The 23934-nt window shown below is 53.5% G+C and overlaps 1 protein-coding gene across 3 annotated transcripts in view; it reads right to left on the reverse strand.

Annotated features, from left to right (window-relative positions):
• The window catches only part of SLC5A6 (solute carrier family 5 member 6), a 39645-nt gene extending 21878 nt beyond the window's left edge, over positions 1–17767 (reverse strand). Inside the window, exons 1-9 of one of the 3 annotated variants that reach the window (XM_073562019.1) lie at positions 17612–17767; positions 13096–13549; positions 12694–12759; positions 7671–7722; positions 5872–5939; positions 5384–5538; positions 4898–5038; positions 3550–3679; positions 3140–3228 (exon numbers count right to left, since the gene is read on the reverse strand). In XM_073562019.1, coding sequence (XP_073418120.1) covers positions 3140–3228; positions 3550–3679; positions 4898–5038; positions 5384–5538; positions 5872–5939; positions 7671–7722; positions 12694–12759; positions 13096–13425 — 1031 coding nt within the window. In that variant the 5' untranslated portion in view covers positions 13426–13549; positions 17612–17767. Of the gene's footprint in view, positions 1–3139; positions 3229–3549; positions 3680–4897; positions 5039–5383; positions 5539–5871; positions 5940–7670; positions 7723–12693; positions 12760–13095; positions 13550–16204; positions 16228–17607 lie in introns of those variants that run through there. The other 2 variants (XM_073562020.1, XM_073562021.1) reach the window with 2 other exon arrangements.
• Between the last annotated feature and the right edge of the window lie 6167 nt (positions 17768–23934).

Here is a 23934-nt window from a genome sequence, read left to right on the forward strand (position 1 = left end):
AGCGGACTTCCGGTACTGGGGAAAGTGTGATGTCATTAATTGTTATAGATAGGTCAGGTAGGGAAGATGATGAGTTCAGATTTGTCCACATTGAGTTTGAGGAAGCGAGAGGAGGAGGAGGATATGGCTGATAGACACTCTGGGATTCTGGACAGCAGAGAGGTGATGTCTGGGCCAGAGAGGAAGATCTGAGTGTCATCAGCATAAAGGTGGTAGTGGAATCCGTGGGACTTTATTAGTTGCCCCAGGCCAAGTGTATAGATTGAGAAGAGTAGGGGTCCTAGAACAGAGCCTTCGGGGACTCCAACAGAGAGAGGGTGGGATGAGGAGTTGGTGTGAGAGTGGGAGACGCTGAATGTGCGGTTGGAAAGGTATGAGGAGATCCAGGATAGGGCGAGGTCTTTGATGCCAAAGGAGGAGAGGATCTGTAGTAGGAGGCAGTGGTCAACTGTGTCAAATGCAGAGGACAGGTCTAGAAGCAGGAGTATAGAGTATTGTCCGTTTGATTTGGCTGTAAGTAGGTCGTTAGTAATTTTGGTCAGGGCTGTCTCAGTGGAGTGATGGGGGCGGAAACCAGATTGTAAAAGAGCAAGTTAGATGAGAGGAGGTAGGAAAGTTCAGAGTGGAGGTGCTGCTCCAGGAGTTTGGAAGAGAATGGGAGCAGTGATATTGGGCGATAGCTGGACATAGCGGTTGGGTCGAGGATTGGCTTTTAAGGATAGGCGTGATTGTGGCATGTTTGAAAGCAGAAGGGAAGGTACTGGACGTTAGTGATAGGTTGAAGAGGTGGGTTAGGGATGGGATAAGTGTGGTGGTGAGGTTGGGGAGGAGGTAGGATGGGGTCGAGTGCACAGGTTGTGAGGTGCGATTTGGAGAAGAGGTGATTAAGCTCCCCTTCAGTGATGTTGGAGAGGGAGGTTATGGGGTTTGGACATTGGTCTGGTATACAAAGGGGTTGTGGTGGTTGAGTGATGAAGACTTGCTTTGGTTGGTCGTTCTTGTTTTTGAAGTGTGTGGCAAAGTCCTCGGCAGCGATGAGGGAGGTTGGAGGGGGCAGTGGTGGGCGGAGGAGGGAGGTAAAAGTTTTGAATAACTGTTTGGGGTTGTAGGATAGGGAAGATACGAGGGTTGTGAAGTAGGCCTGTTCAGCAGAGGTGAGAGCAGATTTGAAATCGAGTGTTGCCTGTTTGAATGTCGTGAAGTCGTCTCCCAACGCCGCTCTGCAACCCGGGACACTCGCCGGAGCTTTTTAGTGGTGTTATTGTGCCAGGGTTGTCCGTTGATACGTCGCATTCTGCCATGAACGAGAGGGGAGTCGCGTCAATAGCTGATGCGAGAGTGGCATTGTAGAAGGCAGTTGCACCATCTGTGTCATGGAGTGAGGATATGGAGGACAGTGGTAGAATAGAGTCAGAGTGTGCGAGTGTCTAGATGTGCGAGGTTTCTGCAGGGATGCACATGTTGCTGGAAATGGGTGACAGGTGAGGACGGAGGACAGTGATGAGAGAGTTAGTAGATGATGGTCAGATAGAGGGAGAGGTGAGGTTGTGAAGTTAGAAAGAGAGCAGAGACGGGTGAAGACCAGGTCTAATGTGTGTCCATCTGTGTGGGTGGCTGAGGAGGACCACTGAGTAAGTCCAAAGGATGAAGTGAGGGACAGGAGTTTGGAGGCTGATGAAGGGTATCAGTGGGGATGTTGAAGTCGCCCATGATAGTGGGGGTGTCAGTTGAAAGAAAGTGAAGAAGCCAGGTAGCGAATTGGTCAATGAAGGCAGTGGTCGGGCCTGGAGGTCGGTATATGATGGCCACTTGGAGGGAGAGTAGATGCGGACAGAGTGGACTTCAAAAAAGGGGAGGATTAGGGAGGGAAGAGGTGGGATTGGGTTAAAAGTGCAGTTGGAAGAAAGGAGCCCACTCTCCTCCACCGTGTCTGTTGCCAGGGTGAGGAGTGTGGGTGAAGTGGAGGCCGCCGTAACACAGCGCAGCAGGGGAGGCGGTGTCAGAGGGTGTCAGCCATGTTTCTGTGCGGCCGAGAAAGGCAGGATCACAAGAGAGAAAGAGGTCATGAATCACATGGAGCTGACTGCAGATGGAGCGGGCATTCCAGAGTGATCCAGAGAGAGGGAGCAGGGGGTTGGGTGTCAATAGCACAGGTTTTAACTTGGAAAGATTGCGGTAGTTTTTATTAGCTAGGGGAGCGGTAGGAAGGGATAGTAATGGGGGGGGGGGGGTATGAGCTGTGGGGGACCATGATTGGGAGATATGTCGCCAGCAGTGAGGAGAAGCAGAGAAAGGGAGAGCAGATGGGAGGAGAGTGGGCGGCCTGTTTTAGGTTTCATTAGGACAGATTTGAGGTTGAGGAGCAGTTCAGCAGAGGAGGTCAGGTGGGGAGGAAAGAGGGAAGGGGAGATGATTATTTGGTTAGAGGGTGCTGGGGTTTGGGGATAGCGAAGGAGAGTGAGGATTAAAGGAGCAAACACTGTGAGGGCATATGTAAACATGGTGAAGGTGTAATAAGAAGGGCTTACTCAGCAGACATACCCAAAAGAGACAGGTAGCTAGTGTGGGGTCCTGACTGCTGCCGAGACTAACTGCCGTAGTAATAACTGCAGCTTCACGATACTTAGGGAGACACGTGCCTGACCCCGCACACGTGCCCCCTTAGGAGGCATCTGAATATATAGGACTGAGTAGAGGCTCAGGTGAGAGGGATTGTGGGAACTGATTTGGGATAAATTACCAATTGCCTAGCACACCAGGGGAGGTTAGACAATGAAAGGCACAGGGTCTGGCTACATCCATATGCTAGTAACACCTTACACCTGATAACATCTCTACTGGCCCCAACATGGCTATACAGCAGTAAGTATTGAGTTCAATGCAACAGATGAATTCAGTAGGCACTGTTCTATACCATTAAAGGAAAGGTTGCACTAGATGACAGTAAGCAATATACCACCACCACACCCAGCGCCTGCAATATACCACCACCACACCCAGCGCCTGCAATATGCCGCCACACTGCGCCTGCAATATACCACCACACCCAGCGCCCGCAATACACCGCCGCCACACTGCGTCCGCAATATGCCGCCACATACAGCACCCGCAATACATCGCCACATCCAGCCGCACTCACCTGAGGGCTCCGCTGAACAGACAGGCCACAAATAGTCCTGGAAGGCCGGGGTAGTCATGCAGGATGTCCATGACAAAGTACAGCACCATCTACAGCGAGGAGAGCACAAAGCCGGTCACCACCGGAGAAACAACCCCGGCCCTCCCGCAATATGGATTCCTACCCCCAATTTTCACTGCACAGTTTCTGTATATTTTGCATATTCCTCACCACCTCTTCCTGCAGAGCCAGGGACACAGACTGGAGACCACCAGCAAGCAGGAGCCCCCTAATCCAAGGGTAGACTAGTCACCTCACAGGGTGGGGTTTACACATTGTACCAAATGCCAGACTGCACCAGCAGTAAGAGACACGCCCAGAATACATGCAGGACACAGAGACCACCATAGGGGGCGGCAGAGGGGGCTCACCTGGTCAGAGACGGCGATCAGCTCTGGGTTCTGGATCTCGTGCTTCTGGTAATAGGCAAACATCACCAGACCGGTGAGACAACCCAGCGCCAAGACCAGCTGCTGGCAGGGGAACACCACGTAACACGACCTGCAGGGAGGAGGACAGATCAGGGGGGGGGGGGGGCGGCACCCTACATGACCAGCAGAACAGCGAGTGCAGCTCTGGAGTATAATACAGGATGTAACTCAGGATAAGTAATGTATGTACACAGTGACTGCACCAGCAGAATAGGGAGTGCAGCTCTGGGGTATAATACAGGAGGTAACTCAGGATCAGTAATGTAATGTATGTACACAGTGACTGCACCAGCAGAATAGGGAGTGCAGCTCTGGAGTATAATACAGGATGTAACTCAGGATCAGTAATGTAATGTATGTACACAGTGACTGCACCAGCAGAATAGTGAGTGCAGCTCTGGAGTATAATACAGGATGTAACTCAGGATTAGTAATGTAATGTATGTACACAGTGACTGCACCAGCAGAATAGGGAGTGCAGCTCTGGAGTATAATACAGGATGTAACTCAGGATCAGTAATGTAATGTATGTACACAGTGACTGCAGCAGCAGAATAGTGAGTGCAGCTCTGGAGTATAATACAGGAGGTAACTCAGGATCAGTAATGTAATGTATGTACACAGTGACTGCACCAGCAGAATAGTGAGTGCAGCTCTGGAGTATAATACAGGATGTAACTCAGGATTAGTAATGTAATGTATGTACACAGTGACTGCACCAGCAGAATAGGGAGTGCAGCTCTGGAGTATAATACAGGATGTAACTCAGGATCAGTAATGTAATGTATGTACACAGTGACTGCAGCAGCAGAATAGTGAGTGCAGCTCTGGAGTATAATACAGGAGGTAACTCAGGATCAGTAATGTAATGTATGTACACAGTGACTGCACCAGCAGAATAGTGAGTGCAGCTCTGGAGTATAATACAGGAGGTAACTCAGGATCAGTAATGTAATGTATGTACACAGTGACTGCACCAGCAGAATAGTGAGTGCAGCTCTGGGGTATAATACAGGATGTAACTCAGGATCAGTAATGTAATGTATGTACAAAGTGACTGCACCAGCAGAATAGTGAGTGCAGCTCTGGGGTATAATACAGGAGGTAACTCAGGATCAGTAATGTAATGTATGTACACAGTGACTGCACCAGCAGAATAGTGAGTGCAGCTCTGGAGTATAATACAGGAGGTAACTCAGGATCAGTAATGTATTGTATGTACACAGTGACTGCACCAGCAGAATAGTGAGTGCAGCTCTGGAGTTTGCTCAGAGCCTTTTCTACTTACAGTATGGCCTCCTTCTCTGTTCGGGAGCTGAGGTATCGTTGCACTTGCGCCTGGTTCACCCCATACAAGGACAACATTAGGAAAATGCCTCCGATGCCCAGAGACCATATAGAATGGCGCACAAACGGGTCCGGGTTAAAGCTACAATATGAACGGTGCAAATCAGTGAGAATCGGCTCGGATGAACAACTTCTGTCCTTGTGGTTGACGGCGCCTCTGAGGGTACGGACCTTCCTTGGGTTTTGGATATGGATTTCTCGCACCTCATTGCCCCATTAGTCAATACTCCGCGGTCCTGACCACAGCCTCTAGGGGGTCGCTACGCCACCATTCCCACACCTCTATGTGACAGTCGGGTAGCTGTACGGTGGGAACATCGGTGTCTCGACCATCTACCTCGTCCCTCCTGACAGCAGCGCGCACACCCTCCCATCAGTGACCGCCGGTGCCTCGTTACAGTGTGTCAGTGCAGATTCCAGAACTCACTTTATGCCGGAGATCTTATTATTCTGCAGGGCGATGTCCCACACCTCCTGGATGCTGCCCACCTTCACCGTGCCAATGATGATGACCGCCAGCTGCCCCGCGAACATCACCAGGGTTTGGATGACGTCTGTCCAGATGACCGCCTTCAGCCCACCCTGGATGGAGAGGAGGTAACGGTCACTGACTGACAGGGGGCGCTGACACAAGACAGGCGCAGGAACACATCCGGGTCTTCTAGGACCCCGTAGCTGTTACGCCATGCAGACCCCAGGCGATTCGGTGATCGGTGGCTCTAGTAGGTGTCGCATCGGACAGCCGAGGACCCGACCAGCTCAGCCGGACTAATAATACAGCGATGGTGACCGCAGGGTTAATCAGCGGCTTTACTCACAGCCAAACTATCCCGACACAGGTACGAGGTGAGGCGCTACAGCGCACAGTCCACCGGTGCATGCGCAGAAACCGCAGCGGAGGCGCATGGAGCTTACCAGTGTGGTGTACAGGGTGCAGACCAGGCCCATGGTCAGTACCACCCCCCAGAGGCTGAATCCGGTCACTGCAACCACAAGAAGAAAACAGAAAGGGGACGGGTGTTATAATCCAGGACACACGGGGCACAGAAGATAATCAGACCCAAAGGGCACCCCTCCAGTGCAATGAGAAACCCCCCCAGCCTGACCATGAGGGGCCGCGCCCCATAACCCCCACCACACCATCCCCACCCCTGGAGCAGCTGTGCCCTGCCCTCCCTCCACGGCAACGGGTACCCCAGCCTGACCATGAGGGGCCGCACCCCATCTCCACCGCACCCTGCCCTCCCTCCACGGCAACGGGTACCCCAGCCTGACCATGAGGGCCGCACCCTGCCCTCCCTCCACTGCAACGGGTACCCCAGTCTGACCATGAGGGGCCGCACCCCATCTCCACCGCACCCTGCCCTCCCTCCACTGCAACGGGTACCCCAGCCTGACCATGAGGGCCGCACCCTGCCCTCCCTCCACTGCAACGGGTACCCCAGCCTGACCATGAGGGGCCGCACCCTGCCCTTCCTCCACTGCAACGGGTACCCCTGCCTGACCATGAGGGTCCGCACCCTGCCCTTCCTCCACTGCAACGGGTACCCCTGCCTGACCATGAGGGGCCGCGCCTCATCTCCACCGCACCCTGCCCTCCCACCACGGCAACGGGTACCCCAGCCTGACCATGAGGGGCCACGCCCCATCCCCACCGCACCCTGCCCTCCCTCCACTGCAACGGGTACCCCAGCCTGACCATGAGGGGCCGCACCCCATCTCCACCTCACCCTGCCCTCCCTCCACTGCAACGGGTACCCCAGCCTGACCATGAGGGGCCGCACCCTGCCCTCCCTCCACTGCAACGGGTACCCCAGCCTGACCATGAGGGGCCGCACCCTGCCCTCCCTCCACTGCAACGGGTACCCCTGCCTGACCATGAGGGGCCGCGCCTCATCTCCACCGCACCCTGCCCTCCCTCCACTGCAACGGGTACCCCTGCCTGACCATGAGGGGCCACGCCCCATCCCCACCGCACCCTGCCCTCCCTCCACGGCAACGGGTACCCCAGCCTGACCATGAGGGGCCGCACCCTGCCCTCCCTCCACTGCAACGGGTACCCCTGCCTGACCATGAGGGGCCGCACCCTGCCCTCCCTCCACTGCAACGGGTACCCCTGCCTGACCATGAGGGGCCGCGCCTCATCTCCACCGCACCCTGCCCTCCCTCCACTGCAACGGGTACCCCTGCCTGACCATGAGGGGCCACGCCCCATCCCCACCCTGCCCTCCCTCCACGGCAACGGGTACCCCAGCCTGACCATAAGGGGCCGCACCCTGCCCTCCCTCCACTGCAACGGGTACCCCTGCCTGACCATGAGGGGCCGCGCCTCATCTCCACCGCACCCTGCCCTCCCTCCACTGCAACGGGTACCCCAGCCTGACCATGAGGGGCCACGCCCCATCCCCACCCTGCCCTCCCTCCACTGCAACGGGTACCCCAGCCTGACCATGAGGGGCCGCACCCCATCTCCACCACACCCTGCCTCCCTCCACTGCAACGGGTACCCCAGCCTGACCATGAGGGGCCGCTCCCCATCCCCACCCTGTCCTCCCTCCAATGCAACGGGTACCCCAGCCTGACCATGAGGGTCCACGCCCCATCCCCCCCTGTACGCCCCATCCCCCGATTTCTGGTCTGGTGGGGTCTGGGCCTCAAAATGGTGGATAGGAAGATGTTTTGGCTGATGGGACTGTAGATTGGGGAACACTTACCTGCACTGAAGGCCAGGGCCGGCGCGTACAGGGCCACCCCCATGTAGATGACCTGCGGAGTCAGTCATGTGTAGGGTTAGTGGAAGCGCAGAGCTCTGCGTGCATCATCAGCATAAAATCTACAGCAAGTAACAGGTTAACGTCTTCTAGGAGACAGCAACGAGTTCTCCGTTTAGTGTACCGAAGGTCACGTGCAGAGCAATGCTGCATTAAGATTACAATGCAAAATCTGTAGCAGAAACCATGTGACCCTGGTGCCCCCGTGTGCGCCACCGACACCCCTACATACCCGGCTATAGACTGAACACATCACTGGACAAGCCCTGGTTTACCACTCACGAGGCGTCAGTGTTGTCATAGGGACAGGTGACCCACATCTCAGAGCAGCCGAAATAATGGCGCTCCGTCTGAGACAATCGCTCAGATGACGCCATCAGATCCCAGCTCGAAGAGGGATTGTAAAATGGAGCAGAGAACAATCTGTGTGAATCGGGTGGGCGTGGTCATGGGCGGAGTCACCGTGGTCATGGGCGGGGCCACTGCGGCGGACAGCGTCTATTTTGCGCTTCTTACTACACATTTGACAATTGCTGACCTCAGCACAAAAACTGGAGAAAATCAGCTCCATTATCCCTCCCCCATGGTCTCAATGAACACTGAACAGGAAGTGTTGTCATGATCTCACGGCAGCCTGGACATTACACAATAACCCACAGTGATGACATTACAGGGGTGTCCAGGAAGTTTGATTATTAGTCACACGGACTTGTAATAGACATTACAAATTCTGCCACCATCTAAAATCCTGTGATCTTCTCCTGCGGCCGACGTTACTCTGGATACACAGCTCACACCATGTCCAGAGCAGAGCGCACTGCACAAGAGGTGCAACGACGTCACTGCTGACGTCAGCGCCAAAGTTTCCCCAATCTGTCCCCCTCTCCAGTAGGACGGGGCTGTGTATATAGAGTGGGTCCAGAAAGTATTCAGACCCCTCTAAACTTTTCCCCTCTTTGTTTCATTGCAGCCATTTAGTAAATTCAAAAAAGTTCATTTTCTTCTCATTAATGTGCACTCTGCACCCCATCCTGACTGAAAAAAAACCAGAAATGTAGAAACTTTTGCAAATGTATTAAAAAAGAAAAACTGACATATCACATGGTCATAAGTATTCAGCCCCTTTCCTCAGACACTCACATCTAAGTCACATGGTGTCCATTTCCTTGTGATCCTCCTACTCCTTCATTGGAGTCCGGCTGTGTGTAATTACACTGATAGGACTTGATTTGTAAAGGCGCACACCTGTCTATATAAGAGCTCACAGCTCACAGTGCATGTCACACCAAATGAGAATCATGAGGCCAAAGGAACTGGCCAAGGAGCTCAGAGACAGAATTGTGGCAAGGCACAGATTGGCCGAGGTTACAAAAGAATCTCTGCAGTACTCAAGGTTCCTAAGAGCACAGTGGCCTCCATAATCCTTAAAGGGAAGAAGTTTGGGACCACCGGAAGTCTTCCTAGACCTGGCTGTCCAGCCAAACTGAGCAATCGTGGGAGAAGAGCCTTGGTGAGAGAGGTAAAGAACCCCAAGATCACTGTGGCTGAGCTCCACAGATGCAGTAGGGAGATGGGAGAAAGATCCACAAAGTCAGCTATCACTGCAGCCCTCCACCAGTCAGGCCTTTATGGCAGAGTGGCCCGACGGAAACCTCTCCTCAGTGCCAGACATATGAAAGCCTGCATAGAGTTTGCTAAAAATCATATGAAGGACTCCCAGACTATGAGAAATAAGATTCTCTGGTCTGATGAGACGAACATAGACCTTTTTAGTGATAATTCTAAGCGGTATGTGTGGAGAAAACCAGGCACTGCTCATCACCTGCCCAATACAATTCCAACAGTGAAACATGGTGGAGGCAGCATCATGCTATGGGGGTGTTTTTCAGCTGCAGGGACAGGACGACTGGTTGTAATTGAAGGAAACATGAATGCGGCCAAGTACAGAGATATCCTGGATGAAAACCTCTTCCAGTTGCTCTCGACCTCAGACTTGGCCGAAGGTTCACCTTCCAACAAGACAATGACCCTAAGAACACAGCTAAAATAATAAAGGAGTGGCTTCAGAACAACTCTGTGACCATTCCTGACCGGCCCAGCCAGAGCCCTGACCTAAACCCAACTGAGCATCTCTGGAGAGACCTGGAAATGACTGTCCACCAACGTTCACCATCCAACCTGACGGAACCGGAGAGGATCTGCAAGGAAGAATGGCCGAGGATCCCCAAATCCAGGGGTGAAAAACTTGTGGCATCATTCCCAAGAAGACTCATGGCTGTACTAGCTCAAAAGGTGCTTCACTCAATACTGAGCAAAGGGGCTGAATACTTATGACTAGAGTTGAGCGAAACAGGTCGGCCAGATTCATAAGTCGCCGACTTATGCCAGCGTCAAGTCAGCCATGCGGTCGGCAAAACGAGCGCCAAAGTCGGATTTCCAAGAATGCTTGCACATGACTTTTTTTTTTTTTGAGGGAGAGGGAGAGACTTGCATTGGGTTTCGTGTTTCAGTCGGCCTCCGACTTTTCCTGATAATCAGCCGATTTCGTTCGACTAGACTTTTGAGAAAGTCGGGTTTAATGAAACCCGACTCGACCCGAAAAAAGGCAAAGTCGCTCATCTCTACTTATGACCATGTGAGATTTCAGTTTTTCTTTTTTAATAAATTTGCAAAAATTTCTACATTTGTTTTTTCAGTTAGGATGGGGTGCAGAGTGTACATTAATGAGAAAAAAATGAACATTATAGAATTTACCAAATGGCTGCAATGAAATAAAGAGTGAAAAATGTAAAGGGGTCTGAATACTTTCCGTACCCACTGTGGAGGGGATGAGAGGAGCAGTGTACTGCAGGATGGGGCTGTGTATATAGAGGGGCTGAGAAGAGCAGTGTACTGCAGAATGGGGCTGTGTATATAGAGGGGCTGAGAGGAGCAGTGTACTGCAGGATGGGGCTGTGTATATAGAGGGGCTGAGAGGAGCAGTGTACTGCAGGATGGGGCTGTGTATAAAGAGGGGCTGAGAGGAGCAGTGTACTGCAGGATGGGGCTGTGTATATAGAGGGGCTGAGAGGAGCAGTGTACTGCAGGATGGGGCTGTGTATAGAGAGGGGCTGAGAAGAGCAGTGCACTGCAGGATGGGGCTGTGTATAGAGAGGGGCTGAGAGGAGCAGTGCACGGCAGGATGGGGCTGTGTATATAGAAGGGCTGAGAGGAGCAGTGCACTGCAGGATGGGGCTGTGTATACAGAGGGGCTGAGAGGAGCAGTGCACTGCAGGATGGGGCTGTGTATATAGAGGGGCTGAGAGGAGCAGTGCACTGCAGGATGGGGCTGTGTATAGAGAGGGGCTGAGGAGCAGTGTACTGCAGGATGGGGCTGTGTATAGAGAGGGGCTGAGGAGCAGTGTACTGCAGGATGGGGCTGTGTATATAGAGGGGCTGAGAGGAGCAGTGTACTGCAGAATGGGGCTGTGTATATAGAGGGGCTGAGAGGAGCAGTGTACTGCAGAATGGGGCTGTGTATATAGAGGGGCTGAGAGGAGCAGTGTACTGCAGAATGGGGCTGTGTATATAGAGGGGCTGAGAGGAGCAGTGTACTGCAGAATGGGGCTGTGTATATAGAGGGGCTGAGAGGAGCAGTGTACTGCAGGATGGGGCTGTGTATATAGAGGGGCTGAGAGGAGCAGTGTACTGCAGGATGGGGCTGTGTATAGAGAGGGGCTGAGAGGAGCAGTGTACTGCAGGATGGGGCTGTGTATAGAGAGGGGCTGAGAAGAGCAGTGCACTGCAGGATGGGGCTGTGTATATAGAGGGGCTGAGAGGAGCAGTGTACTGCAGAATGGGGCTGTGTATATAGAGGGGCTGAGAGGAGCAGTGTACTGCAGAATGGGGCTGTGTATATAGAGGGGCTGAGAGGAGCAGTGTACTGCAGAATGGGGCTGTGTATATAGAGGGGCTGAGAGGAGCAGTGTACTGCAGGATGGGGCTGTGTATATAGAGGGGCTGAGAGGAGCAGTGTACTGCAGGATGGGGCTGTGTATATAGAGGGGCTGAGAGGAGCAGTGTACTGCAGGATGGGGCTGTGTATATAGAGGGGCTGAGAGGAGCAGTGTACTGCAGGATGGGGCTGTGTATAGAGAGGGGCTGAGAAGAGCAGTGCACTGCAGGATGGGGCTGTGTATATAGAGGGGCTGAGAGGAGCAGTGCACTGCAGGATGGGGCTGTGTATATAGAAGGGCTGAGAGGAGCAGTGCACTGCAGGATGGGGCTGTGTATATAGAGGGGCTGAGAGGAGCAGTGCACTGCAGGATGGGGCTGTGTATAGAGAGGGGCTGAGGAGCAGTGTACTGCAGGATGGGGCTGTGTATAGAGGGGCTGAGGAGCAGTGCACTGCAGGATGGGGCTGTGTATATAGAGGGGCTGAGAGGAGCAGTGTACTGCAGGATGGGGCTGTGTATAGAGAGGGGCTGAGAGGAGCAGTTTACTGCAGGATGGGGCTGTGTATAGAGAGGGGCTGAGGGGATCAGTGTACTACAGGATGGGGCTGTGTATATAGAGGGGCTGAGAAGAGCAGTGTACTGCAGGATGGGGCTGTGTATATAGAGGGGCTGAGAAGAGCAGTGTACTGCAGGATGGGGCTGTGTATATAGAGGGGCTGTTACTGAACAAGCTCACATTTCTCTGAGGTTTAACCTCTGCTCCCGCAGGATCAGTATTCGTCTGGTTTCAATAACATACTGATATATTGTGTTTTTCCATATCACACACTGTATCTCTCTGCCTCCTTTTTTTGGCCTCTTGTTCTTATCGGCCTTCCGTGATTAATAACGACTCGTTACCCGTTCTGATCTACACTTCTTGACTTTGGTTCTATGATCTACTATGAAGTGTATAGTGAAGGATCACATGTTTGCTGCGTATTTGGCGGCAGATGATGACAGCGCCCCCTGTGGCCGAGCTCTGTACTCACCATCTGGAATATGAAGGTGACTGTGCCGCAGATCCGCACAGTTTTACTGAACCGCAACTCCAGGTACTGCGAAAGAGAAAAAACGATTAGAAGGGTAAAACGGACGACAGGGTGCAGATACCTCCAGAGTCCATGTGGGGCAGCAGAGAGCAGCCCTTTACTCTGAGATCAGTCCCGATCAGGTGATTACGGTGGACTCTGTAGACTTCGGCCTGTCTGACTACACGTGCAGCGCCTCGTGTGTCGCACACAATGAGCACAGGACTGTGGAGGAGGCAGAGCGTCATAACCTGCCGGTATCTGCAGAGCCTGTAGGGATATCTGAGACCGGGAAAGCGGGGTGATGGCCCATGCACCCAGCTTTCCCAGTAACATCAGGACAGACGCCGGTTAGTAACTGACCTCGTAGGTGCTGGTGAGCCGCAGCCGGTAGAAGACGGGGATGAAGATGTACGCCGGGATCAGCAGCCCGATGATGTAGGAGCAGCCGAGGAACCAGTACTCCGTGCCAAAGCGGTATATCTCCGAAGGGACCCCCAGAATGGCCACCGCCGACTGGAAGGTGGCCAGGAGGGAGAGCGCCACCGGGAAGAAGCCCATGCTGCGATTGGCCAGCAGGAACTCCTGCGTGGTGCGCTGCCTCCCTCCGCTCAGGGCATAATACAGTCCAATGGCCGAGGACAGGATCAGCAGCAGCGCGAAGATGACGTAGTCCACCGTAGAGAAGAGCATGGCGGCCGGACGGCGGTGCACACACTTACAGCATATCGGTCCGTGGCCCCGGACGTGGCACCGTGGGGTCTGCGCTGCTCTCCATGAGCGAGGGAGGTCTGAGCACTCACTGCATAATGGGAACCTGTGAAGACAAGTCAGGACGTCACCGGCGGGCCGGTCATAAAGAGGTTAATGCTTCACCCCGGAGAGGAGCTCGGGCCGAAGTCCAAGAAGCCAGAAGAAAGCACACCACAGCTACAGACCGCCTCCAATCGCCCCCCCCCCCGATCACAGAGCCTCCAATCGCCCCCCCCCCGATCACAGAGCCTCCAATCGCCCCTCCCCGATCACAGCCTCCAATCGCCCCTCCCCCGATCACAGCCTCCAATCGCCCCTCCCCCGATCACAGCCTCCAATCGCCCCTCCCCCGATCACAGCCTCCAATCGCCCCTCCCCCGATCACAGCCTCCAATCGCCCCTCCCCCGATCACAGCCTCCAATCGCCCCTCCCCCGATCACAGCCTCCAATCGCCCCTCCCCCGATCATAGCCTCCAATCGCCCCCCCCGATCACAGCCTCCAATCGCCCCCCCCCCGATCACAGCCTCCAATCGCCCCCCCCCCGATCACAGCCTCCAATCGCCCCCCCCCCGATCACAGCCTCCAATCACCCCCCCCCCCCGATCACAGCCTCCAATCGCCCCCCCCCCCGATCACAGCCTCCAATCGCCCCCCCCCCCGATCACAGCCTCCAATCGCCCCCCCCCCCGATCACAGCCCTCCACCCATCATCCCAGGTGGGAACCTCCAGATGTCGCCCCTGGTGCCGCTTATCAGCAGATCGCCTGAGCAGACAGCAGGGAGGACGGCCACTCTGCAGCCTCTGATCTACTGCTCCCTGTTATCAGCCACGTCCGCAGCGCCCGTGTGATGGACAGATGGCAGACGGAGCGGTCCGGGGACCCCTGAGCCCCTAAGGGGCAGATGGAGAATGATGAGGACACGTGGATGTGACACCGCCACAGTAATGACCACGTGGGATCTGTACAGCCAAGCTGCCGGCGGCCGCCCGTCAGGGGTCAGATGACCCCTGTAATAGTCCAGGACCAGGCGTCAGCCGTACGACGTGACCCCGACAATGGACGGCTGTCTGCACCTCCCATAATAGAAAGTTACCGTCCTCGCAGTTACCTGTTTAGCGATTGCCTACGGGAATGGACAGCAGATCTCACTAACACCCCTACACAAGGCCTGAGGGGGGCGCCACCTCCGAGCTGAGGAATATTATGGAGCGTAAATAAGACCGGGGCGATAATCCCCTCAATATCATATAATCCAGGATTAGCGCTGGAATCCAACACTCTGCAGGGCGAGCGACAACCCGGAGCGTGCGATAGTCTGCAGAGCCTGTAGGGGGCCCCGAGGGGGCAGCGATTTATAGGGCCACATTGCACCCCGGTGACCCGTCCCTGCATCATTCCCCCGCGGTCACTCATTAACGGCGCGGGGTATACGGCAGTCAATGTACAGCCAGGATCCTACCAGGCCCCCGCGATCATTAACGCACCGGATGATGGGGCATTAAAGGGACAGGACGCAAAAACATCAGCCCCCCGAGGGTAACAGACATGGCGGCCCTCCCCAAAACCAGCCGGGCCGTCACGTCACCCTCTGTGTGCCCCAACTGTACCGGTCCGGGGACGTCATACAGCAGAGCGCGCCTGTCCGCTGCGTCACCGGCCGGAATTACTGCTATTAAAGTGACAGCGCGCTGCAATCATGTGCGGCAGAGGAACCACCGCACCCCCCGACTGACGAGACCCCCTCCAGCCGGCTCTGTAACCAGGGAAACACACAAGGGGGAATTAGAGCCGAACTCCCGGAGCAGCGAGATGTCGCGCAGCTGCACGGAACGGCCGGAGCGTCACCGCACAACGCGGGGCTGACAGCAGCACCACCCACAATGTCAGCGATAGCTGTCAGTAACAGGGAGGAGACGACCCGTCACCGCTGAGGGTTTGTTACACTGTCTCAGGCGGCAGCTCACACACTGGATACAACTGTATCTACCGCCAGCTGAGAGCAGGAACCACAGGCCTCATCACTGACAGTAAGCGGAGGCCGAGGGACACGGAGACCCCCGACTACAGCAGGACACGACGGACCCCCGGAGTCAGGAGCACACACGTCCTGGAGGAGAGAGAACAAGAGCAGCACCTGGCACCGGCAGTCCTATGTAACACCACGGATCATGTAGATGGCACCGGCAGTCCTATGTAACACCACAGATCATGTAGATGGCACCTGCAGTCCTATGTAAGACCACAGATCATGTAGATGGCACCGGCAGTCCTATGTAAGACCAGAGATAGCCATCACTGTTATCTGTGATGTTAGATAGGACTGCGTGTGACAGCTACTACATGATCTGTACTCAGGGGGGTAAAGTTCAGGTCGGGGGGAGGTCCGGGCTTCTGCACTCTGCCCCAGTTCTGGATCACACTTTACAAGCAGTGAAGCCGCCAGTGAGAACCTGCAGCTCGATGACATCCTTAATTATGGCCTCACAAGAACTGAACATGAAGGGTTAAAGCCGCAAGACGTTTCGGCGCGGTCACATGATGCCGTAAGCTGCTTCTCCAGGATTAATCACGAGTTAATTAAATTTTATAAAAACAACAGGAATTATGAAAACGAGAAGATCTAGGAACTAAGGAAAGCGGCGGCCAGAGCAGTACAGCGCCACCTGCAGGGAAAAGAGCAGAAACACAATTCTACAGTGCACACACGGCCGTTACCTCCATCAGGTATTGGGGCAATGGATAGTATATGCCAACCAGTCAGATCCGGGGGACAGGGACCGGTCCCTGCCCCTCTGGTCCCCCCGGATCTGGCCGCTCCCTGCCCCTCTGGTCCCCCCGGATCTGGCCGCTCCCTGCCCCTCTGGTCCCCCCGGATCTGGCCGCTCCCTGCCCCTCTGGTCCCCCCGGATCTGGCCGCTCCCTGCCCCTCTGGTCCCCCCGGATCTGGCCGCTCCCTGCCCCTCTGGTCCCCCCGGATCTGGCCGCTCCCTGCCCCTCTGGTCCCCCCGGATCTGGCCGCTCCCTGCCCCTCTGGTCCCCCCGGATCTGGCCGTTCCCTGCCCCTCTGGTCCCCCCGGATCTGGCCGTTCCATGCCCCTCTGGTCCCCCCGGATCTGGCCGCTCCCTGCCCCTCTGGTCCCCCCGGATCTGGCCGTTCCATGCCCCTCTGGTCCCCCCGGATCTGGCCGGTCCCTGCTCCTCTGGTCCCCCCGGATCTGGCCGGTCCCTGCCCCTCTGGTCCCCCCGGATCTGGCCGGTCCCTGCCCCTCTGGTCCCCCCGGATCTGGCCGGTCCCTGCTCCTCTGGTCCCCCCGGATCTGGCCGGTCCCTGCTCCTCTGGTCCCCCCGGATCTGGCCGGTCCCTGCCCCTCTGGTCCCCCCGGATCTGGCCGGTCCCTGCCCCTCTGGTCCCCCCGGATCTGGCCGGTCCCTGCCCCTCTGGTCCCCCCGGATCTGGCCGGTCCCTGCCCCTCTGGTCCCCCCGGATCTGGCCGGTCCCTGCTCCTCTGGTCCCCCCGGATCTGGCCGCTCCCTGCCCCTCTGGTCCCCCCGGATCTGGCCGGTCCCTGCTCCTCTGGTCCCCCCGGATCTGGCCGGTCCCTGCCCCTCTGGTCCCCCCGGATCTGGCCGGTCCCTGCCCCTCTGGTCCCCCCGGATCTGGCAGCTCCCTGCCCCTCTGGTCCCCCCGGATCTGGCCGGTCCCTGCTCCTCTGGTCCCCCCGGATCTGGCAGCTCCCTGCCCCTCTGGTCCCCCCGGATCTGGCCGCTCCCTGCCCCTCTGGTCCCCCCGGATCTGGCCGGTCCCTGCTCCTCTGGTCCCCCCGGATCTGGCCGGTCCCTGCTCCTCTGGTCCCCCCGGATCTGGCCGCTCCCTGCCCCTCTGGTCCCCCCGGATCTGGCCGGTCCCTGCCCCTCTTCCCTCACCCGGGGGTCTGACAGCTGAATACACACATTATGGCACACATGACCTCTACAGAGCCGGGAACTACAAGTCCCAGCATGCCCCGCGCCGCTCGTCCCCTGAATTTCATCGCACCCGGCGTACCCATGGCTACAACACGTGTGTAACCGCGCAGAGTATGCTGGGACATGTAGTCGCGGAGACACGCCCCCGTTACCTGCCTCGGTCCCCGCACGTGTGTCCTCCTGACCGCCGCGGACGATCCTCCTCACACAAGGACGAGAGGCTTCAGTTCTCTTGCGTCAACGTCCATGAGCCTGAAGCCGAGAAAAGGGGCGGAAACATGTCACCCAGCCGGCCAATCAGCGAGCTCCGGCTGCTACACGCGCCCCGCAATGACAATACAGCGTAGAGGATCAATGCGCATGTGCGAGTCCATTCATGGGACCAGGTATAACAGCCAATCAGCGAGCTTACATTTAAACAGCCTATGTAACGAGGGAGAATAATGCTGCGCAGGCGCAGTCGGTACAGACGCCGCAGGGCGCCATCTTTATTATGGGCGGATTACAGCTTTATAACCCTTCTCTCCATAGCCTGTTTTCACCTTTATGACCAGGCCAAATGGTGCAGCTCTGACCTCTGTTACTTCTGAGATTGTTTTCTTGTGACTTGTTGTACTTTATGATAGCGGTAAAACTTCTTCACTATGGCTTGGCACAATTATGTGTCCCGCAGTTTCTGCAGACCGTGGCAATACCTCATATGTGTGTAGAAGAGTTTGTGGACTCCATATACATAGCCCCTAATTCCTAGGAGAGCAGAATCCCCCCTAAGTGACCCCATTTTGGAAATTATACCCCTTTGGGAATTTTTCTACAGGTGTAGTGACGATTTTGGCTCCATAGGTGTTTTCCAGAAACCGGCAGCAGTGGACGTTGCTGAGTGAAAAGTGCAAATCTGCCGATGTGATCTCCAAAAAAAATAGACTATCCCTGACAACTGGGAACTGCTGCCAAAGGACACCAAGTGATTCCAGCAGCAGTAGTGAAAACTGTGATTTTTATTAATATGTAATTAAAAAACGTTGATATGTAGTAGGAAGCACACAGTGTGGGGTGCACGAAGGCAGGCATCCCATAAGCAAAGCATCACAGAAGCTAAGCATCAAGAATACGACAGTTATCCATGGCAGTTAGTCATGGCAGGAGTCAGGTAACCCACACTTTGCTCTCCCCCTTTAACCATGTGCTTTATTTCTATCCTCCTGTGTTCCCTTGCCATCCACATTCACCACCCCATCCCCCCTCCATCACGACTCCTACACATCAGCCCCTCTCTCCTACCCTCTCCCATGTACAGCTCCCATGCACTTCTCACCTTCCTGAGAAACCTCAGCCCATCTTGCCCAAACACATCTCAGAAAAAACTACTTACAATTCCAACAACTATTTGCTCTTTATCTTCCTACTCCTACTGATTGCAGGGGACATCTCCCCCAACCCTGGTCCACCATCCCCCAACCTCAACCCCCTACCCTACCTCAGATCAAAACCATAATAATCTTATTAATATTACTTGCACTCCCTCATCTACATCTTTTAATTGTGCCCTCTGGAATCCACGGTCTGTATGCAACAAGCTTCCTTTCCTACACAACTACTTTCTGAACAACTCTCTGAATCTGTTGGCCCTCACTGAAACCTGGATTCAGGAGTCTGACGCTGTCTCTCCTGCCGCCATTTCGTACGGTGGCTTACAATTCTCTCATTCCCCGAGACCCACAAACAGCCATGGTGGTGGAGTCGGCATACTCCTGTCCCCACAATGCACTTTCCAGGTCATCCCCCCAGTTCCATCACTCTCATTCCCTTCTTTTGAGGTCCACACCATCAGGCTCTTTCGTCCCCTCTCCCTCAGGGTAGCGGTCATATACCGGCCCCCAGGCTCACCCACCCACTTCCTTGACCACTTTTCAGCCTGGCTGCCGCACTTCATGTCCTCAGAACTTCCATCTCTTATCCTGGGAATCTTCAACATCCCCATTAACAGCCCTACTTCCACATCTGCGTCCCAGCTTCTATCACTAACCACCTCTCTAGGCCTCTCGCAGCTTTCAATCTCTGAGACACACAAGGACGGTAACACCCTTGATCGGGTCTTTGTCCGGCTCTGTTCAATCTCCCACCTAAATAACTCACGGCTTCCACTCTCTGACCACAACATTCTCTCCTTCATGCTCACAAATCCTCGCTCACCCCAGCTCACTCCTACCTACCACACAGTCAGAAATCTACAAGCCATTAACCCACAGACACTTTCAGACTCCCTACACTCATCACTGTCCCCAATCTCCTCTTTTTCCTGTCCTAATCTGGCTGTTCATCACTACAATGACACTCTTAGAAGCACCCTTGACCAGGTAGCTCCCCTCAACCTCAGAACCTCCAAACACAGAATAAAACAGCCCTGGCTCACAGCGCGAACTCGACCTCTCCATCGATGCTCTAGGAGTGCTGAACGCCTATGGAGAAAAACCCGCACACCAGAAGACTTCATCCACTTCAAATTTATGTTAAGAACCTATAACGCTGCCCTTCATCTCGCCAAACAGACCTACTTCACCACCCTGATCTCACTAGTCAACAACCCCAAGAAACTCTTTGACACCTTTCAATTCCTCCTCAGGCCAAAAGCACAAGCCCCTATCACAGACATTTGTGCTGATGACCTGGCCTCCCACTTTACAGAAACAATAGATAATATCCGTCAGGAAATCTGCTCCCAACCACCAAGTGCTGTTACTCCCATCAGTCCCTGCATTTCCCCTGGCTCACTTTCCACATTTGATCCCATCACAGAAGAAGTCTCCAGACTCCTCTCGTCCGACCATATGCACTACAGACTCCATTCCCTCACATCTCCTCCAGTCTCTCTCCAGTCTTCACAACCCACCTAACTGCAATCTTTAATCTCTCCCTCTCCTCGGGCATCTTCCCATCCTCTTTCAAACGCCATCGTTACTCCATTACTAAAGAAACCAGCTCTCGACCCATCCTGCACAAACAACTACAGACCAGTCTCTAATCTCCCCTTCATCTCTAAACCTTTGGAGCACCTAGTTTGCTCCCGCCTTACCCGTTACCTCTCCACTCACTCCCTTCTAGACCCTTCACAGTCCGGCTTCCGCCCCCTACATTCGAATGAAACTGCACTCATCAAAGTGACCAATGACCTTCTGACAGCAAAACGTAATGGTGACCACTCTCTGCTCATTCTTCTTGACCTATCTGCAGCTTTCGACACTGTTGTCCACCGTCTCCTACTCTCTAGGCTCCAGTCACTAGGCATTAAGGACACTGCTCTCTCCTGGTTCTCTTCCTATCTCTCTGACCGCTCCTTCAGTGTTTTGTTCTCTGGCTCCACGTCATCTCCTCTTCCTCTCGCTGTCGGGGTACCTCAGGGCTCAGTCCTTGGCCCCCTTCTCTTCTCTCTCTACATGGCCCCAATTGGACAGACCATCAGCAGATTTGGCTTTCAGTACCAGCTTTATGCTGATGACACACAACTATACACGTCATTCCCCGACCTTACCCCCTCTGTACTACAGAACGCCAGTGACTGTCTGTCCGCAGTCTCCAACATCATGTCCGCTCTCTATCTGAAACTCAACCTCTCCAAAACTGAACATATTCTGCTCCCGCCGTCTACTAACCTCCCTAAATCTGACATTTCCCTCTCCGTGAGTGGCACTATAATAACACCCCGGCAGCAGGCACGCTGTCTGGGTGTTATGTTTGACACCAATCTCTCCATCACATCCCATATACAATCTCTTGCCCGCTCTTGCCTCTTACACCTAAAGAACATCTCTAGAATCCGCCCTTTTCTCACCATGTAAACAACAAAACCCTCACTGTAGCATTGATCCACTCCCGCCTGGATTACTGCAATGTTCTATTAATTGGCCTCCCCATTACTTGACTATCCCCTCTCCAGTCCATACTTAATGCAGCAGCCAGGGTCATCTATCTGACTAATCGGTCATCGGACGCGTCCGCTCTTCGCCAGTCCTTACACTGGCTGCCCATTCATTATAGGATCCAATTCAAAGTACTTGTTCTCACCCACAAAGCTCTCCACAGTGCTGCACCCCCCTACATCTCCTCCCTCATTTCTGTCTATCGGGATAGCCACGCGTTGCGCTCTGCAAACGACTTTCGACTAACCTCTGCACTAATCCGTACCTCCCACTCCTGACTCCAAGACTTCTCCCGTGCTGCGCCAATCCTCTGGAATGCTCTACCCCAAGAAATTAGGACTATCCACAATTTGCATAGTTTCAGGCGCTCCCTCAAAACAGATTTGTTCAGAGCGGCCTATCATGTTCACTAATCAAAGTCATTCTATGTGTAAGTGTGCGTGTGTAGCCCATTCACTATCTCCATCCATCCCTCACTCCCTCAAGATGGCTGGACCATCATTGTAGATACACCATTGTAAATACACACCTGTGCTCTGTATCTCCCCCACCTCATTGTAGATTGTAAGCTCTCACGAGCAGGGGCGGCTTATTTTGCTTTAATTGCTTTAATTATTGTATTGTTAGCGTTGTTACTTATGACTTGTGTTTTGAAACTGTTAAACTGTAAAGCGCTGCGGAATATGTTGGCGCTATATAAATAAAGATTATTATTATTATTATAATTAAAAACCAGCAGTGGGAATAAACCTCCAATGGGGGCATGTGCAAAAATGCAAGGCTGTGTCGGCTGAAGGTCACAAAAGAGACTGTCGTATATTGAAAACAGATTGCACATAAAAACAAGATGGTTATACGACCATATGTAGTAATGGATGTTATAGACTCTGTCTCAAAGGTGAACTGACTGGTATACATTCAATATATACACAGTATGATACATACCTCCCAACTTTTGAAGAAGGGAAAGAGGGTCAAAGGCTGTGGCGCGCGCAGCTGCAAATTTTAGGTCATGCCCCCCAACCACACCCATTTCACAACTAATCACACCTATGTCCACGCCCAACCGCACCCATTTAGCAATGCTGATTACACTGACTGGTACTGAGGGCACAGTGGCTGGCATTATGGGCACAGTGGCTGGTACTGTGGGCACACTGACTGGTAGTAAGGAAAAGAGAGAAAACAGAGAGAGAAAGAAAGGAGAGTGAGAGGAAAGAACAGAGAGAAGAAAGAACAGAGAGAAAGAAAGAGGGGAAAGAAAGAACAGCGAGAGAAAGAAAAAAGGGGAAATAAAGAAAGAGCAGAGAAAAATAAAGAGGGGAAATAAAGAATGGACAGAGAAAAAGAAACAAAAGAAAGAAAGAACACAGAGAGAAAGAAAGAGGGGGCAGAAAAAAAGAACAGAGAGAAAGAAAGAGAGGGAAGAAAGAAAGAGGGGAAAGAAAGAACAGAGAGAGAAAAGATAGAAAGAAAGAACAGAGAGAGAAAGAGAAAGGAAGAACAGAGAGAAAGAAAGAGGGGAAAGAAAGAACAGAGAGCGAAAGAAAGAACAGAGTGAGAGAAAAAAGGGGAAAGAAAGAACAGAGAGAAAGAAAGAGGGGAAAGAAAGAAAAGAACAGAGAGAGAAAAAAAGGGGAAAGAAAGAACAGAGAGAAAGAGGGGACAGAAAAAAAGAACAGAGGGAGAGCGAAAGAAAGAGGGGAAAGAAAGAACAGAGAGAGAAAGAAAGAGGGGAAGAAAGAAAGAACAGAGAGAGAGAAAGAAGTAGAGAAAGAACAGAGAGAAAGAAAGAGAGGGGACAGAAATAGAAAGAAAGGGGAAAGAACAGAGAGAGAAAGAAAAAAGAAAGATTAGAAAGAAATAAAGAACAGAGAGAGAAAGAAAGAGAGGGAAAGAAAGAACAGAGAGAGAGAAAGAGGAAAGAAAGAAAGAACAGAGAGAAAGAATGAGAGGAAAGAAAAAGAAAACAGAAAAATAGAGGAAAGAAAGAAAGAACAGAGAAAAAGAGAGGAGAGAAAGAACAGAGAAAAAGAAAGAAAGAGAAAGAAAGAACAGAGAGAAAGAAAGAGGGGACAGAAAAAAAGAACAGAAAGAGAGAAAGAAAGAACAGAGAAATAAAGAGGGGAAAGAAAGAACAGAGAGAGAAAGATAAAGAAAAACTGTTAGGGATGGCGGAATGCACTAAATATTAAATAACAGAAAGTGCGTTTACCGCCCGGGGTCCACCGTGCAGAGGTGTTAAACTGCTGCTATATAATGGCAGACGCGCTATATGGTGGTATAGCACACGCTGGTTATACGTCACCCGATGTGCACTGGCAAGCTCTGTTAACCTCACAGAGACGCCTAAGTTATAATTATAAATGCCGAGCCTGTTGACCTCACAGGTCTCAGCGGTGTGCACACACAGTATACGGTCACAGGACTAGGCCTAACACTCAGGGTCAATGTCCGTCTAGACCTACCGTGCGTGCGTCGTCGCTACCGCGGACGCCAATAAGTGCTGACTGCAGCGCGGTGACCGGCTCAGCCGCCACACGACAATGCCCAAGAGAGGGC

The sequence above is a fragment of the Dendrobates tinctorius genome, unplaced genomic scaffold (assembly GCF_039654945.1).
Source record: "Dendrobates tinctorius isolate UK_male_01 unplaced genomic scaffold, ASM3965494v1 ptg000332l, whole genome shotgun sequence".
NCBI lineage: Eukaryota > Metazoa > Chordata > Amphibia > Anura > Dendrobatidae > Dendrobates > Dendrobates tinctorius.